Here is a 15,042-nt window from a genome sequence, read left to right on the forward strand (position 1 = left end):
CAGAACATCATTAACTAATGCCTGAAAAACAGCTGGCGCATTGGCGAGACCGAACGGCAGAACCCGGTACTCAAAATGCCCTAACGGAGTGTTAAACGCCGTTTTCCACTCGTCCCCCTCTCTGATGCGCACGAGATGGTAAGCGTTACGAAGGTCCAACTTAGTAAAGCACCTGGCTCCCTGCAGAATCTCGAAGGCTGATGACATAAGGGGAAGCGGATAACGATTCTTAACCGTTATGTCATTCAGCCCTCGATAATCACGCAGGGCGCAGAGTACCGTCCTTCTTCTTAACAAAAAGAACCCCGCCCCGGCCGGAGAAGAAGAAGGCACTATGGTACCGGCGTCAAGAGACACAGACAAATAATCCTCGAGAGCCTTACGTTCGGGAGCCGACAGAGAGTATAGTCTACCTCGAGGAGGAGTGGTCCCCGGAAGGAGATCAATACTACAATCATACGACCGGTGAGGAGGAAGGGAGTTGGCTCGGGACCGACTGAAGACCGTGCGCAGATCATGATATTCCTCCGGCACTCCTGTCAAATCGCCAGGTTCCTCCTGAGAAGTAGGGACAGAAGAAACGGGAGGGATGGCAGACATTAAACACTTCACATGACAAGAAACGTTCCAGGATAGGATAGAATTACTAGACCAATTAATAGAAGGATTATGACATACTAGCCAGGGATGACCCAAAACAACAGGTGTAAACGGTGAACGGAAAATCAAAAAAGAAATAGTCTCACTGTGGTTACCAGATACTGTGAGAGTTAAAGGTAGTGTCTCAAATTTGATACTGGGAAGATGACTACCATCTAAGGCAAACATGGGCGTAGGCTTGTCTAACGGTCTGAAAGGAATGTTATGTTTCCGAACCCATGCTTCGTCCATGAAACAACCCTCAGCCCCAGAGTCAATCAAGGCACTGCATGTAGCACCCGAACCGGTCCAGCGTAGATGGACCGACATAGTAGTACAAGATCTAGATGAAGAGACCTGAGTAGTAGCGCTCACCAGTAGCCCTCCGCTTACTGATGGGCTCTGGCCTCTTACTGGACATGAATTAACAAAATGTCCAGCAACTCCGCAATAGAGGCACAGGCGGTTGGTGATCCTCCGTTCCCTCTCCTTAGTCGAGATGCGAATCCCTCCCAGCTGCATGGGCTCAGTCTCAAAGCCAGAGGAGGGAGATGGTTGCGATGCGGAGCAGGGAAACACCGTTGATGCGAGCTCTCTTCCACGAGCCCGGTGACGAAGATCTACCCGTCGTTCTATGCGGATGGCGAGAGCAATCAAAGAGTCCACATCTGAAGGAACCTCCCGGGAGAGAATCTCATCCTTAACCACTGCGTGGAGTCCCTCCAGAAAACGAGCGAGCAGCGCCGGCTCGTTCCACTCACTAGAGGCAGCAAGAGTGCGAAACTCAATAGAATAATCCGTTATGGACCGTTCACCTTGGCATAAGGAAGCCAGGGCCCTAGAAGCCTCCCTACCAAAAACTGAACGGTCAAAAACCCGAATCATCTCCTCTTTAAAGTTCTGGAACTTGTTAGAGCAATCAGCCCTTGCCTCCCAGATAGCTGTGCCCCATTCTCGAGCCCGGCCAGTAAGGAGTGAAATGACGTAAGCAACCCGAGCTCTCTCTCTAGAGTATGTGTTGGGTTGGAGAGAGAACACAATCTCACACTGCGTGAGAAAGGAGCGGCACTCAGTGGGCTGCCCGGAGTAGCAAGGTGGGTTATTAACCCTAGGTTCTGGAGGCTCGGCAGGCCAGGAAGTAACAGGTGGCACGAGACGTAGACTCTGGAACTGTCCAGAGAGGTCGGAAACCTGAGCGGCCAGGTTCTCCACGGCATGGCGAGCAGCAGACAATTCCTGCTCGTGTCTGCCGAGCATGGCTCCTTGGATCTTGACGGCAGTGTAACGAGCGTCTGAAGTCGCTGGGTCCATTCCTTGGTCGGTTCCTTCTGTCATGCAGGTGAAAGAGGACCCAAAAGCGACTTAACAGAAACAGAGTTTATTCAAGTCCAAACAGAAAACGACAAATCCTGAATCCTTAACAGGAAATGTCCAAACAGGGAATAACAGAAATCCTCTAGTCTGTAGAGGGAATAACAGGAGAAGCGGCCACAGACTGCAGGTCGCCGGGTAGGCGCAGGCCGTAGCTGACAGAGACACCTGCTCACACGCAGCATCTGATGAAGGCAAAAACACGACAGGACAGGGCGATACACAATCACAGCACGGTGAATTCTAAACAAGGAACCGACAGGACAGGAACGGAACACAAAGGAAGAAATAGGGACTCTAATCAGGGGAAAGGATCGGGAACAGGTGTGGGAAGACTAAATGATGATTAGGGGAATAGGAACAGCTGGGAGCAGGAACGGAACGATAGAGAGAAGAGAGAGCGAGAGAGTGAGAGAGGGAGGGGGAGAGAGAGGAATAGAAAGAGGGAAAGAACCTAATAAGACCAGCAGAGGGAAACGAATAGAATGGGGAGCACAGGGACAAGACATGATAATAAATGACAAACATGACATTCTGGTGCTCCTAATGTTTATGTTGTGCTCTTAACGTTTGTGCTCTTAAGAGCAGTGCTACCAATGGAAAAACGTTGTCAGTAGGCTTCATGTTCCAACTCATTCTGTGTGCGTGCCCCCTCCAGATTTTTTTTTAAGCTTAAGAGGTATACTTAGATATGCATAAAAATATACATTTTTTTACATACTGTAAAATTAAGCATGTTTTGAGTGAGCCCCCTCAGATATTTGGGGTGCATGAGGCCGTGGAACATTTGTATAGCTAACAAGCTCTGCCAAGACGAAGTGAAGACTACTTTTGTCAAGGGAATTTTCACTGTGTATGTACTTTTATTTGGCTCTGGTACGAGACTTTCTGTAACAGGTAAGAGATCCATTCCTCTGATTTTCGGGCAGAATCAACTAAGCAGTAGTCATTAATAATTAATCAGTCCAACATAATTGACCAAACATCCTGCAGTATTGCTACCCAAATATGCACACCTATTTATGATCAACCCATGTTAGAAAACAAAGCTATGAATTTGAACGTTTGTTATTAGCCTGTATAATTGATTATTCCGATTTTCAAGGAAGCCATATGCACAATTTGCAGTATATTGCATGTCCTTAATATTAGATATACACACTCAGTTAAATGTGTGACCATGTAAAGTAATCTGATATAGGGAAGAATGTCAAACTGTTTACTGAGCTAAGAATCTGATTTAAATCATTTTGAATGTTATAATTGACTTTATTGAAATAATATATTCCCTAAACGATAGCTAAGAAAAATCAGTTGGTTTATTTATGTAAGTAATTGTTAACTTGACTATAGACAGTAAAGCTGGATATAAAACAAATGGTGTGGGACATCACAATTCCTTTTGACAACAGAATACATCTGAATTCTGAACGTGTGATGGCTCTTTAAAGAAGTCTGTAAATGTTATTATTTCTCTTGAAAACCAGACAATACCCTACAAAAACCCAAAGTGACGGTCTACTCAGAGTCCAACCCTGAGTCGAAGGTGAACACCCTGCTATGTCTGGCTGGAGACATGTTTCCAGACTTGGTCAAGATCTCATGGAAGCTGGAGGATAAAAACGGCAGAGCAGTTGAGGTGCCTAAAGCAGAGGGGGAACAGCTGGAGCAGAGGGAGGAAGGACGGACGACCAGTATGATCATCATTGACAAAGAGAAGATGGACAGGAACAAATACATCTGTTCTGTGGAGCATGAAGGGGGCCCTCAAGATGTTTACATGCTAAAAGGTAAAGCCAGTCATTGAAATAGGCCTACATACTAATGTAAAACTGTTTTATATACATCATTATTCATTTAATATGTATGTAATATAATTATGAGTAGGTTATTGTGTATTCAACCTTGTAAAATGTACAAGCCTATTACCTTTTCAAAGAAAAAAAGAAAGCATACAAAAATTGGACTCATACTTGGTAATTGTATTGGAATGTTGTTTAGTTAGTCTCAAGTTTTGAAACAAAATAGCCTTTTTTTCTCAACAATTATCCTCGACAGTAGCCTACAGAATGCTCGGAAAAAAATCTTATTCTGATCTTTTTCCATTTCATTCTCAGATAAACCAACTGAAGCGCCGCGAACCACCGTGGCTGCACCAACCTGTCCGTTCAGAAATGACACGCAGCAGTCACAGACTCTACATCTTGCCGACGGTAAAATTTATGTGTATTTCATGCATGGTTCGGGTCAATTCCAAAATATGGGGGGGAGTGTAAGTGGTTGGATAAATTGACCAATTTAGACAGGTATTAAATTCGATTGCGCTTTGTCACAATTGCACCTTTTATATGGAGAAGGCATTCATGGCTTATGTCTGCTGAATTGAAAATGACCTTTAAAGGGTGCTTTCACATACAGTGCATTCGGGAAGTATTCAGACCACTTGACTTTTTCCAAAATATATTAAATAAAAATGTTCTCTCGGATTAACACAATGAAAACGCAAAAACAGGTTTACATTTTATTTTTTTACAATATATTTACGTAAGTTTCAGACCATTTGCTATGAGACTCGAAATTGAGCTCAGGTGCATCCTGTTTCCATTGATCATCCTTGAGATGTTTTTACAACTTGGAGTCCAAGTGGTAAATTCAAATGAATGGACATGATTTGGAAAGGCACACGCTTCTCTCTATATATGGTCCCACAGTTGACAGTACATATCAGAGCAAAAACCAAGCCATGGAATTGTCCGTAGAGCTCCGAAACAGGATTGTGTTGAGGCACAGATCTGGGGAAGGTTACCAAAACATTTCTGCAGCCTTAAAGGTCCCCAAGAACACAGTGGCCTTCATCATTCTTAAATGGAAGAAGTTTGGAAACACCAAGACTCTTCCTAAAGCTGGCCTCCCGGCCAAATTGAGAGAAGGGCCTTGGTCAATCAGGTGACCAAGAACCTAATTGGTTGGCCGATTTCAAGTTTTCATAACAATCGGAAATCTGTATTTTTGGACCCTGATTTGGCAGATTTTATTTTTAACACCTTTATTTAACTAGGCAAGTCAGTTAAGAACACATTCTTATTTTCAATGACGGCCTAGGAACGGTGGGTTAATTGCCTTGTTCAGGGGCAGAAAGACAGATTTTTACCTTGTCAGCTCGGGGATTCAATCATGCAACCTTACGGTTAACTAGTCCAATGCTCTAACCACCTACCTCTCATTGCACTCCACGAGGAGCCTGCCTGTTACGCGAATGCAGTAAGGTAAGGTAAGTTGCTAGCTAGCATTAAACATATCTTATAAAAAACAATCAATCAATCATAATCACTACTTATAACTACACATGGTTGATATTACTAGTTTATCTAGCGTGTCCTGCATTGCATATAATCGATGCGGTGCGCATTTGCGAAAAAGGACTGTCGTTGCTCCAACGTGTACCATAAACATCAACGCCTTTCTTAAAATCAATACACAGGTATATATTTTTAAACCTGCATATTTAGTTAATATTTCCTGCTAACATGAATTTCTTTTAACTAGGAAAATGGTGTCACTTCTCTTGCAACAGAGTCAGGGTGTATGCAGCAGTTTGGGCCGCCTGGCTCGTTGCGAACTGTGTTTAGACTATTTCTTCCTAACAAAGACAGCCAACTTCGCCAAACGGGGGATGATTTGCATTTGCAAAAGAAGCACAGTCATTACACGACTGTACCTAACCATAAACAACAATACCTAACCATAAACATCAATGCCTTTCTTAAAATCTATACACAGAAGTATATATTTTTAAACTTGCATATTTAGCTAGAAGAAATCCAGGTTAGCAGGCAATTTCAACCAGGTGAAATTGTGTCACGTCTCTTGCGTTCATTGCACGCAGAGTCAGGGTATATTTCAACAGTCCGCCTGGCTCGTTGCAAACTAATTTGCCAGACTTTTACGTAATTATGACATAACATTGAAGGTTGTGCAATGTAACAGGAATATTTAGACATGGATGCCACCCGTTAGATAAAATACAGAACGGTTTTGTATTTCACTGAAAAAATAAACGTTTTGTTTTTGAGGTGATAGTTTCCAGATATGACCATATTAATGACGTAAGGCTTGTATTTCTGTGTGTCATGATATAATTAAGTCTATGATTTGATAGAGCAGACTGACTGAGCGGTGGTAGGCAGCAGCAGGCTCGTAAGCATTCATTCAAACAGCAATTTTGTGCGTTTTGCCAGCAGCTCTTTGCAATGCTTTAAGCATTGCACTGTTTATGACTTCAAGCCTATCAACTCCCGAGATTAGGCTGGTGTAACCAATGTGAAATGGCTAGCTAGTTAGCGGGGTGCGCGCTAATAGCGTTTCAAACTCGCTCTGACACTTGCTCTGCATGGGTAACGCTGCTTCCTGCTTCTAGGCTGGCTGTGGTCGATGTGTTCCTGGTTCGAGCCCAGGTAGGAACGAGGAGAGGGACGGAAGCTATACTGTTACACTGGCAATACTAAAGTGCCTATAAGAACATCCAATAGTCAAAGGTTTATGAAATACCAATTGTATAGAGAGAAATAGTCCTATAATTCCTATAATATCTACAACCTAAAACTTCTGCCCTGGGAATATTGAAGACTCATGTTAAAAAGAACCACCAACTTTCATATGTTCTCATGTTCTGAGCAAGGAACTTAAACGTTAGCTTTCTTACATGGCACATATTTGCACTTTTACTTTCTTCTCCATCCCTTTTTTTGCATTATTTAAACCAAATTGAACATGTTTAATTTACGAGGCTATATTGATTTTATTGATGTATTAAGTTAAAATAAGTGTTCATTCAGTATTGTTGTAATTGTCATTATTACAAATAAAGAAATAAAATAAATTTGCCGATATATCGTTATCGGCTTTTTTGGTCCTCCAATAATCGGTATCGGCATTGAAAAATCATAATCGGTCGACCTCTAAACCTAATGGTTAATCTGACAGAGCTCCACAGTTCCTCCTCAGTCAGACACATGACAGACTGCTTGGAGTTTGCCAAAAGGAACCTAAAGGACTCAGAACATGAGATACAAGATTCTCTGGTCTGATGAAACCAAGATTTAGCTGAGCAGCAACACTCCACATCCAACCTGACAGAGCTTAAGAGGATCTGCAGAGAAGAATGGGAGAAACTCCCCAAATACAGGTGTGCGAAGCTTGTAGCGTCATATCCAAGGAGACTCAATGCTGTAATCGCTGCCAAAGGTGCTTCAACAAAGTACTGAGTAAAGGGTATTTCCTGTTTGCCGAGATGCCATCCACAGTAAATGTTGCATATGTCGGCTTAAAAGGAGAATGTCTTTAAAAACCGCAATGCCTGTAACCAACAATCAGATTGAATCCCGGCCTTACTCTTTTCTCTTCCACAGAATCCTTCCAGTCAACATTTAGTCTAAACCTGGCCTCTCTGGTTTACACAGTGATGATAGTGAAGAGCATGGTGTACTGCTGTGGGCTCTCTATCCTGCTGCACCACAGGAGCTTGGGAAGAGGACCCAGCACCTGTAGACACATTCATTGAAAAGAGACCACCCCCCATGTATGGATAGAATTATACTGGGCGGTAAACAACATGGACTTTACATCCCATTGAGGTCTAACATTCCATTTGTATTGCTTTTATTTTTCCTGCTTTATTTTTTTAGATGCTACAATATTGTGAGCCATAGTTTTCCATGTCTTCTAATAGCTTCAACTGCCAAATATGACAATTGCAGCACATTTAATGTTGTATATGGAGTAATGTTACCCTCCTTATGTGGGAGCTACCCACTGCAGACACATGCATAAAGGTTTTCTGGAAAATAAGCAGAGCAAATCTTGAATGTAAATCAATTATGATTTGAATTTAGATTTGGTAAAGTTGCCCTGCAATATGTCAGAGGTAGGCCTAAATTATACTCACAACTTGTATTTAATTTATACAAAATATTTACCTTAATATGTAGGCCCATGAGTTCGAAACCATTGTCCAATATAATATGTTGTAACTTGTCTTGAGAAATTTGTTTTTCTAACATAGTATTTCACATCTTAATTAATGAGTAGGATCATCAATTGTTGCTTTAAATATCTAAATGCTGAGTGCTTATTGAGCATAAAAATTGGGCTATGCGCAAAATCATTTATTGGTGCTTTTTTACATTTAATACAATGTTTTTTTTACGCAGCTTTTATGAAGAGTAACACAGCCTGCTCAAATTAACCAAGTTGCTCAAAATAATAATATCCTTTCAGATGAGGATGGATTTAATAAACGCTGCCTTTGCGAATGAAAAGTCACAACAATGGTTCTGCAAATTATTGTAAATAACTTTTTTACAGTTGCTATCTGCTTTGTATGAATAAAGGCTACCTAATCCCCCCCCCCAAAAAAAAATATATTTAACATAGCATTTCGTTACTATAAGATCATCTATTCATATTTGTGAATGTTATTTGATTGAATCTCATCAGAAGTGAAACAATAAAATTGTAAGATCTCCTATTCTCTGTTTTCAACTTGTTTGCTTCAATGTGCATGTACCAACACAGATGTTGAGCCTAGACTCAATAGTGGTGGGAAAATGTGGTTAATGTATATTTGGTTTTCTGAAGAAATGTGAAACGGTAGTTACTGGAAACAAGATATAGCTACTTGCATAACCACAGCTCGAGTGTGTGAAGAGATAGTTATCCAAAGCTGCTGGATGGTTCATTTTTATCTTGGTCCGTTTTCAGCTCCATTTGTGGGTTCGGCTCCTGCCATCGAATTGAAGAATATGACCCGATTGGAAGACGAGTCCATAATGGTAGCTTATGGTTCCTGCATTTGTAGAATTATAGCCCTATGACAAAACAAGCTCTTACTTCAGTTTGTGTACTTTGTTTTTACCTTGAAACAATCAAATTAAAAGAAATCAGGGTTGAGTGTTTAGTTTGTTTTTAACACATCTTTGGAAAGGAAACTAACATTGTTATCCAAAGTAGTAAATACAGTAGACTTATGTTTCCGTTATGTTATTACCATTTATTCTGTTTTAATGTAACGCCCGAACAAAATGTTGTCTTAATTGCTTTCTTTTATCTACACTTCCCAAAGAAGAACAATATGTGCAAGTGTTACATTTCATTAAAATCTAAAGAAATGCAAAACAGAACTTATACACGCCTATAATACGATCAATAACAGAAATTAATCATAGAATTGTAGCTTTCACATATACACTTTATTGAATTGACAACCAATGTAATTCATGATCAAATATGGTAGGTCATTGTTAGGCTACTTTATAAACACACACAAGCTTGTCACTGAAAATTAACTTGGTGTCTTAAAAGGTCAACTTTATTCATTTACTGTATTGAATACTAGAGTGCTCTGTTTAGTGGCTCTTCAATATAGAACACTAAGGCCAGGATTAAATCTGATCAGGCTTTGACAGCGTGCAACTTTAAAAGGCAACCCAAAAGGTCTCTGTCTGCCACCCCACGGAAATATTACCACAATACAAAAATCCCCATAACCAGTCAGTTTGAGTTATGAGTTGCATTGAATGCGTCTCAATGCACCGCATCTGTCAATGTTGCACTTCTGCATCTGCGGTGAAAGGTGACAGAGCTAGAGCAGTGTTTGTCAAATCATGAGACGTCCCGGTAATCAGTCTTCTCACAAAAATCATCTGTAGCGTCCGAACGGTTTGGCCTATACCCTATTATGAACGCTCTATGGAAAGATGACACTCCCACGAACACGATAGTGCTCTGTATTTTGTGGTGTCCGAACAGTTTCGGCTACATACCCCTCTGTGGAAAGGTGAGACTCTCACAGGCCCTATAAAGATTATATATGGTTACTGTTTAAAATAAGTGGCTAAAATGTTTCCTGAACTGTATTAAATCTCTCAGATAGACATTTCAAAACAAACGTCTTTCGATTTTTTTTTTTTGGGGGGGGGACTACGTTGTTCCATGTATTGAATCTGTAATTCAATGACTTTCTATTGGCTAATAGCAGTAAGTCCAAAATATTTTCTCAATTTATTTTGTTGATACTTGAAGGGATCTTAAAATAAAAAGCCTAAATGATCCTTGGTATAACCTCCTTAACCTGGAACCCTAAGCTATATGGAATTGTTTTATCTCATGGGGACAGCTTACATTTAAGCAATAAGTGGGTGTGGTATATGGCCAAAATACCATTGACCAAGGGCTGCTTACGCACGACGCATCATGGAGTGCCTTGGCCATATACCACAAACCCCCGAGGTGCCATATTGCTATTATAAACTGTTCACCAACATAATTAGAGCAGTACAAATAAATGTCTAGTCATACCCGTGGTATACGGGATGATATACCACAGCTGTCAGACAATCAGCATTCAGGGCTCTTGAACAACCGAGTTTATAAGTAGCATTTCATCACGTGTAACTATGACAATGATTTGAATTGGCTGATGTGCATTTTGATACATTTAAACCCTTTCAAATGTATGCAAGTATTAACCACAGAAGTTTTATTACCATTGACACTTTCGTACTCTTGTCATGGTGGATAGAAATGGGGGTGGGAGTCATTATATTTAATTCAAACACAGCTTCTGTAAACCACTACAGGTGGCTGTTAGATGCCAGTGTGAACTCCAAAATGAGTTCATAGAAAAAGTATTCTGTCCTGTACAACATGGAAGACATGTTGAATTTGTACATTGATGTAATTTGCAAAGCTAAATGCAAAGTTTATCAAGAAGCTTCCACACTAATGCCCTTCTTTCAAAATGTCAGTTTAGCAAACGAATAGTATAACACTTCCCAGTGGCTTTAATGGTTGTACTGTATGATTACACAATTTGTTCACTTCCTACAATGAAGAGATGGCAGCCATAAAAATGTAAACATTGTGTCATTGAGTTCCCAAAATGCATGCCTTTGGACATTTGTACTGTATATAGAGTCCTGGCCAAATGTTTGGAGGATGACACAAATATTAATTTCCACAAAGTTTGCTGCTTCAGTGTCACTATGGAATACTGAAATAAAATAAGCCTCAAATGCTTTTATTGACAATTACAAGAAGTTGATGCAAAGAGTCAATATTTGCAGGATTGACTCTTCTTTTTCAAGAACGCTGCAATCCACCCTGGCATGCTGTCAATTAACTTATGGGCTACATCCTGACTGATGGCAGCCCATTTTTGCATTAATCAATGCTTGGAGTTTGACAGACTTTGTGGGTTTTTAAGGATTCTTAAGGATTGACCACAAGTTCTCAATGGGATGAAGGTCTGGGTAGTTTCCTGGCCATGGACACAAAATATCCCGATGTTTTGTTCCCCGAGCCACTTAGTTATCAATTTTGCCTTATGGCAAGGTGCTCCATCATGCTGGAAAAGGCATTGTTCGTCACCAAACTGTTCCAGGATGGTTGAGAGAAGTTGCTCTCAGAGAATGTGTTGGTACCATTCTTTATTCATGGCTGTGTTCTTAGGCAAAAATGTGAGTGAGCCCACTCCCTTGGCTGAGAAACAACCCCACTGTTGAAGGAATTTAATTCCTCTGTTTTAATTCCCAATTAAAACTAAACACTCTGTCAATTCATAAGAATTTGTAAGACCCTTATTTTATAGGAATGGACAGAGCCCGGTCTTAAAAGTCAAGTAACAGCCTTTATTCAAGAGATTATTGAGTACACACACATTTTACCACAGGTTATAAACTGAAAATGACGTCAGCATTTTCTAAATGTTCCGTCTCTTCTTGACACTGGTAGAAAGGCTCTATAGCTCTCAAGCCTTCCCTCCTCGCCTAGAGCCAAGGTCAGTCAGTGTAGATAAGCATTCCAGTCAGTCTGGAGATATAGTTAATTCATTCGTACCAAGGAACAGACCGTCATTGTTCTAAACTCTTGACCACATACACACACACACATTATTTTCAGTACTGGGATCAAGAAAGAAAACTAATACATATACAGTAACATTTAGTATTCTGATTAGTACATCCTAATTGAAATGTATACATAATTAGTCATTATAGATTTAAAAAATTCCTTTAACACCCACACATGAATGGTCTCAGGATGCTTTACTGTTGGCATGACACTGGACTGATGGTAGCGCTCACCTTGTCTTCTCCGGACAAGCTTTTTTCCGGATGCCCCAAACAATCAGAAAGGGGATTCAGAGAAACTTACAGTCCAATCCCTGTACCTTTTTTCAGAATATCAGTCTGTCCCTGATGATTTTCCTGGAGAGAAGTGACTTCTTTACTGCACTTCTTGACACCAGGCCATCCTCCAATAGTCTTCGCCTCACTGTGCATGCAGGTGCACTCACACCTGCCTGCTGCCATTCCCGAGCAAGCTTTGTACTGGCGGTGCCCCAATCCTCCAGCTGAATCAACTTCAGGAGACGGTCCTGGCGCATGCTGGACTTTCTTGGGTGCACTGAAGCCTTCTTCACAACAATTGAAACGCTCTCCTTGAAGTTCTTGATGATCCGATAAATGTTTGATTTAAGTGCAATCTTACTGGCAGCAATATCCTTGCCTGTGAAGCCCTTTTTGTAGAGGCAGAGGAACTTTGCAATTAATTGCAATTCATCTGATCACTCTTCATAACAGTCTGGAATATATGCAAACTGCCATCATACAAACTGAGGCAGCAGACTTTGTGAAAAGTAATATATTTGTGTCATTCTCAAAACTTTTGGCCACGACTGTGGATTATGGATTGAACAGCTGTGTTGGTTATGCAGCCTATTCCATTTTCCTTTCCTTTTCTTTTTTTTCTTGATAGTATTCCAAAGGAGATTACTCTGAACTTATGTTCTTATTTATATTAGGCAATCGATTGATATTCAAGTGCCATCATTAAGGACTCAATGGTCATACATTGCCCATGCTGACTTCTCAGTCTTCAACTCTGAACTGATTTTAGAGCCATGGTTTACCAATATAAAGTTACCAATATAAACACATCAGGATCTAGTTTTATATGAAAGAATATGGTTTCAACAAATGTTAACTGTATGCACAAAGTCAAGGAAAAATGTAACATCTTCATCTTTAAATACAACTGTTTGGAAGCTTGAGTGACGAGGCGAATAGAAATGAAGCAGATGTGTAGACGGTGAGTAGGCTGAGGAATGTGGATCTCTGTGGAGGAATACAGAACATGCATGTAACGCTCGTCTGTAGTGGAAGAAGAGGAGGACCAATGCGCAGCGTGGTAAGTGTTCATAGCTTTTAATGACGTACTAGAACACTGAACAAAACAATAAATGACAAACGAAGAGTCCTGTAAGTTGAATGTCAAAAACACTAAACAGGAAATAATCACGCACAACTCAAAGGTGAAACCAGGCTACCTAAGTATGGTTGTCAATCAGGGACAACGATTGACAGCTGCCTCTGATTGAGAACCATACCAGGCCAAACACCGAAATCCCAAATCATAGAAAAAGGAACATAGACAACCCACCCAACTCACACCCTGACCATACTAAAACAAAGACAAAAAAAAGAACTAAGGTCAAAACGTGACAATGCAGTGGTTGTAAGGCAAAGTCTTCCTTCACAGTTAGATGGGTTAGCTGAATTTGGGTAACTTTGGGTTCTATCGCTCAAAGTTGTGATATTCAAACGTTGCAATTTCCAGGATGGCCACTTAAACTGGTACTTCTAAAAAACTAAAAGAAAGCATGTTGTAAGCAAGAAAAACACAAATTAAATTATAACCTTGTATTCTAAAATAAGTGATCAGTGAACCACATAATTAATCAAAGCAGAATTAGTGTCCTAAAAATAATGTAATGTGGAAGTATTTTCATGTCAACATTATCAAAAGGACATTTTGACAATAAAGCCATACAACTTTTATATGTTCTTATATGAAGAAATGAATTAGACCTATTATATACACCATATCAACTTTAAAATATTTGAAAATAAATTTGTGATATATTTTGTTCGTATCGCCCAGCCCAACTCAACCCAGGTGTCAGAACAGCCTTTGCTTTGCCTATCCAGCCTTCTCCCTCGTATCCAGCACGTGTTTGGCATCGACTAAATATATTTTGAGCACAACAGCATTTCGGTTTTGTCCCACTTTGATCTATGGTGCTTAAATAAATTCAGTAGTTCTTAACCTGCTACTGCCTCCTCCACTCTACATCAGTAGAAGAAGCAGGACATTCCACTGTAGTAGCGAAGGCATCCCAGCTCGTTGTATGGGGTTTTGTCCTGCAGTGTGATCTCCTTTGTAATCTCGGTGCTGACAGGCCGGGATCTGGAGTGGGTGCACACCATCTGGGAGAGGGCCAGAAGTGCAGTCCTTATGACAGCTTCACACAACTCTGCCGTGCCATCTTCGACCAACCTACAGAGGGCCGAGTTGGAGGTGAGCATCTCCTCTGTCTACACCAGGGGTCTAGGACAGCGTTGGAGTACGCTCTGGATTTCCGAGTGGTGGCTGCGTCCACTGGCTGGGACGACCAGGCCTTGTTGTCCGCAGCGGACTACAGGCAGATGTCCAGACCGAGCTGGCCTGTCGCAATGAGGACCAGCTCATTGCCATGGCCATCCGCTTGAATAATCTCCTGCTTGCCTGTCGTCACCCATCTCAGGGGTTCGGGTCTGTCCGAGGAACCTCCAGCGAGACTGAGCCTATGAAGGTGGCACGACCCACCTTCCCCCCTGAGGAACGTCAACGCCGCCATCAACAGGGTCTCTGCTCCGACTGCGGGGACTCGGACCACCCCTGGAACACCTATCCCAGAAGGAGAACCAGGCGAGTAAGTGACAGGCCGAGGAGCGCTCCTGCACCTTCCCAGGTTGGCATGGATGTGCCTTACTCCTCTGTCCACCCAGCCCGTCCTCCTCCCTGTCACCTTCCCTAACTATGTAACAAGAATATTTAGACTTAGGGATGCCACCCGTTAGATAAAATACCGAACGGTTCCGTATTTCACTAAAATAATAAGCGTTTTGTTTTCGGAATGATAGTTTCCGGATT

At 41.3% G+C, this 15,042-nt stretch overlaps 1 gene segment (V, D, J or C); it reads left to right on the forward strand.

The window, feature by feature from the left end:
- Positions 1-2,780: 2,780 nt before the first annotated feature.
- LOC124034892 lies at positions 2,781-8,618 on the forward strand. The segment is given in 4 exon segments: positions 2,781-2,907; positions 3,498-3,800; positions 4,128-4,223; positions 7,419-8,618. Coding segments are annotated over 4 exon segments (678 nt in total).
- Positions 8,619-15,042: the final 6,424 nt, after the last annotated feature.

This window comes from Oncorhynchus gorbuscha, linkage group LG05 (assembly GCF_021184085.1).
Source record: "Oncorhynchus gorbuscha isolate QuinsamMale2020 ecotype Even-year linkage group LG05, OgorEven_v1.0, whole genome shotgun sequence".
In the NCBI taxonomy this organism is placed as follows: domain Eukaryota; kingdom Metazoa; phylum Chordata; class Actinopteri; order Salmoniformes; family Salmonidae; genus Oncorhynchus; species Oncorhynchus gorbuscha.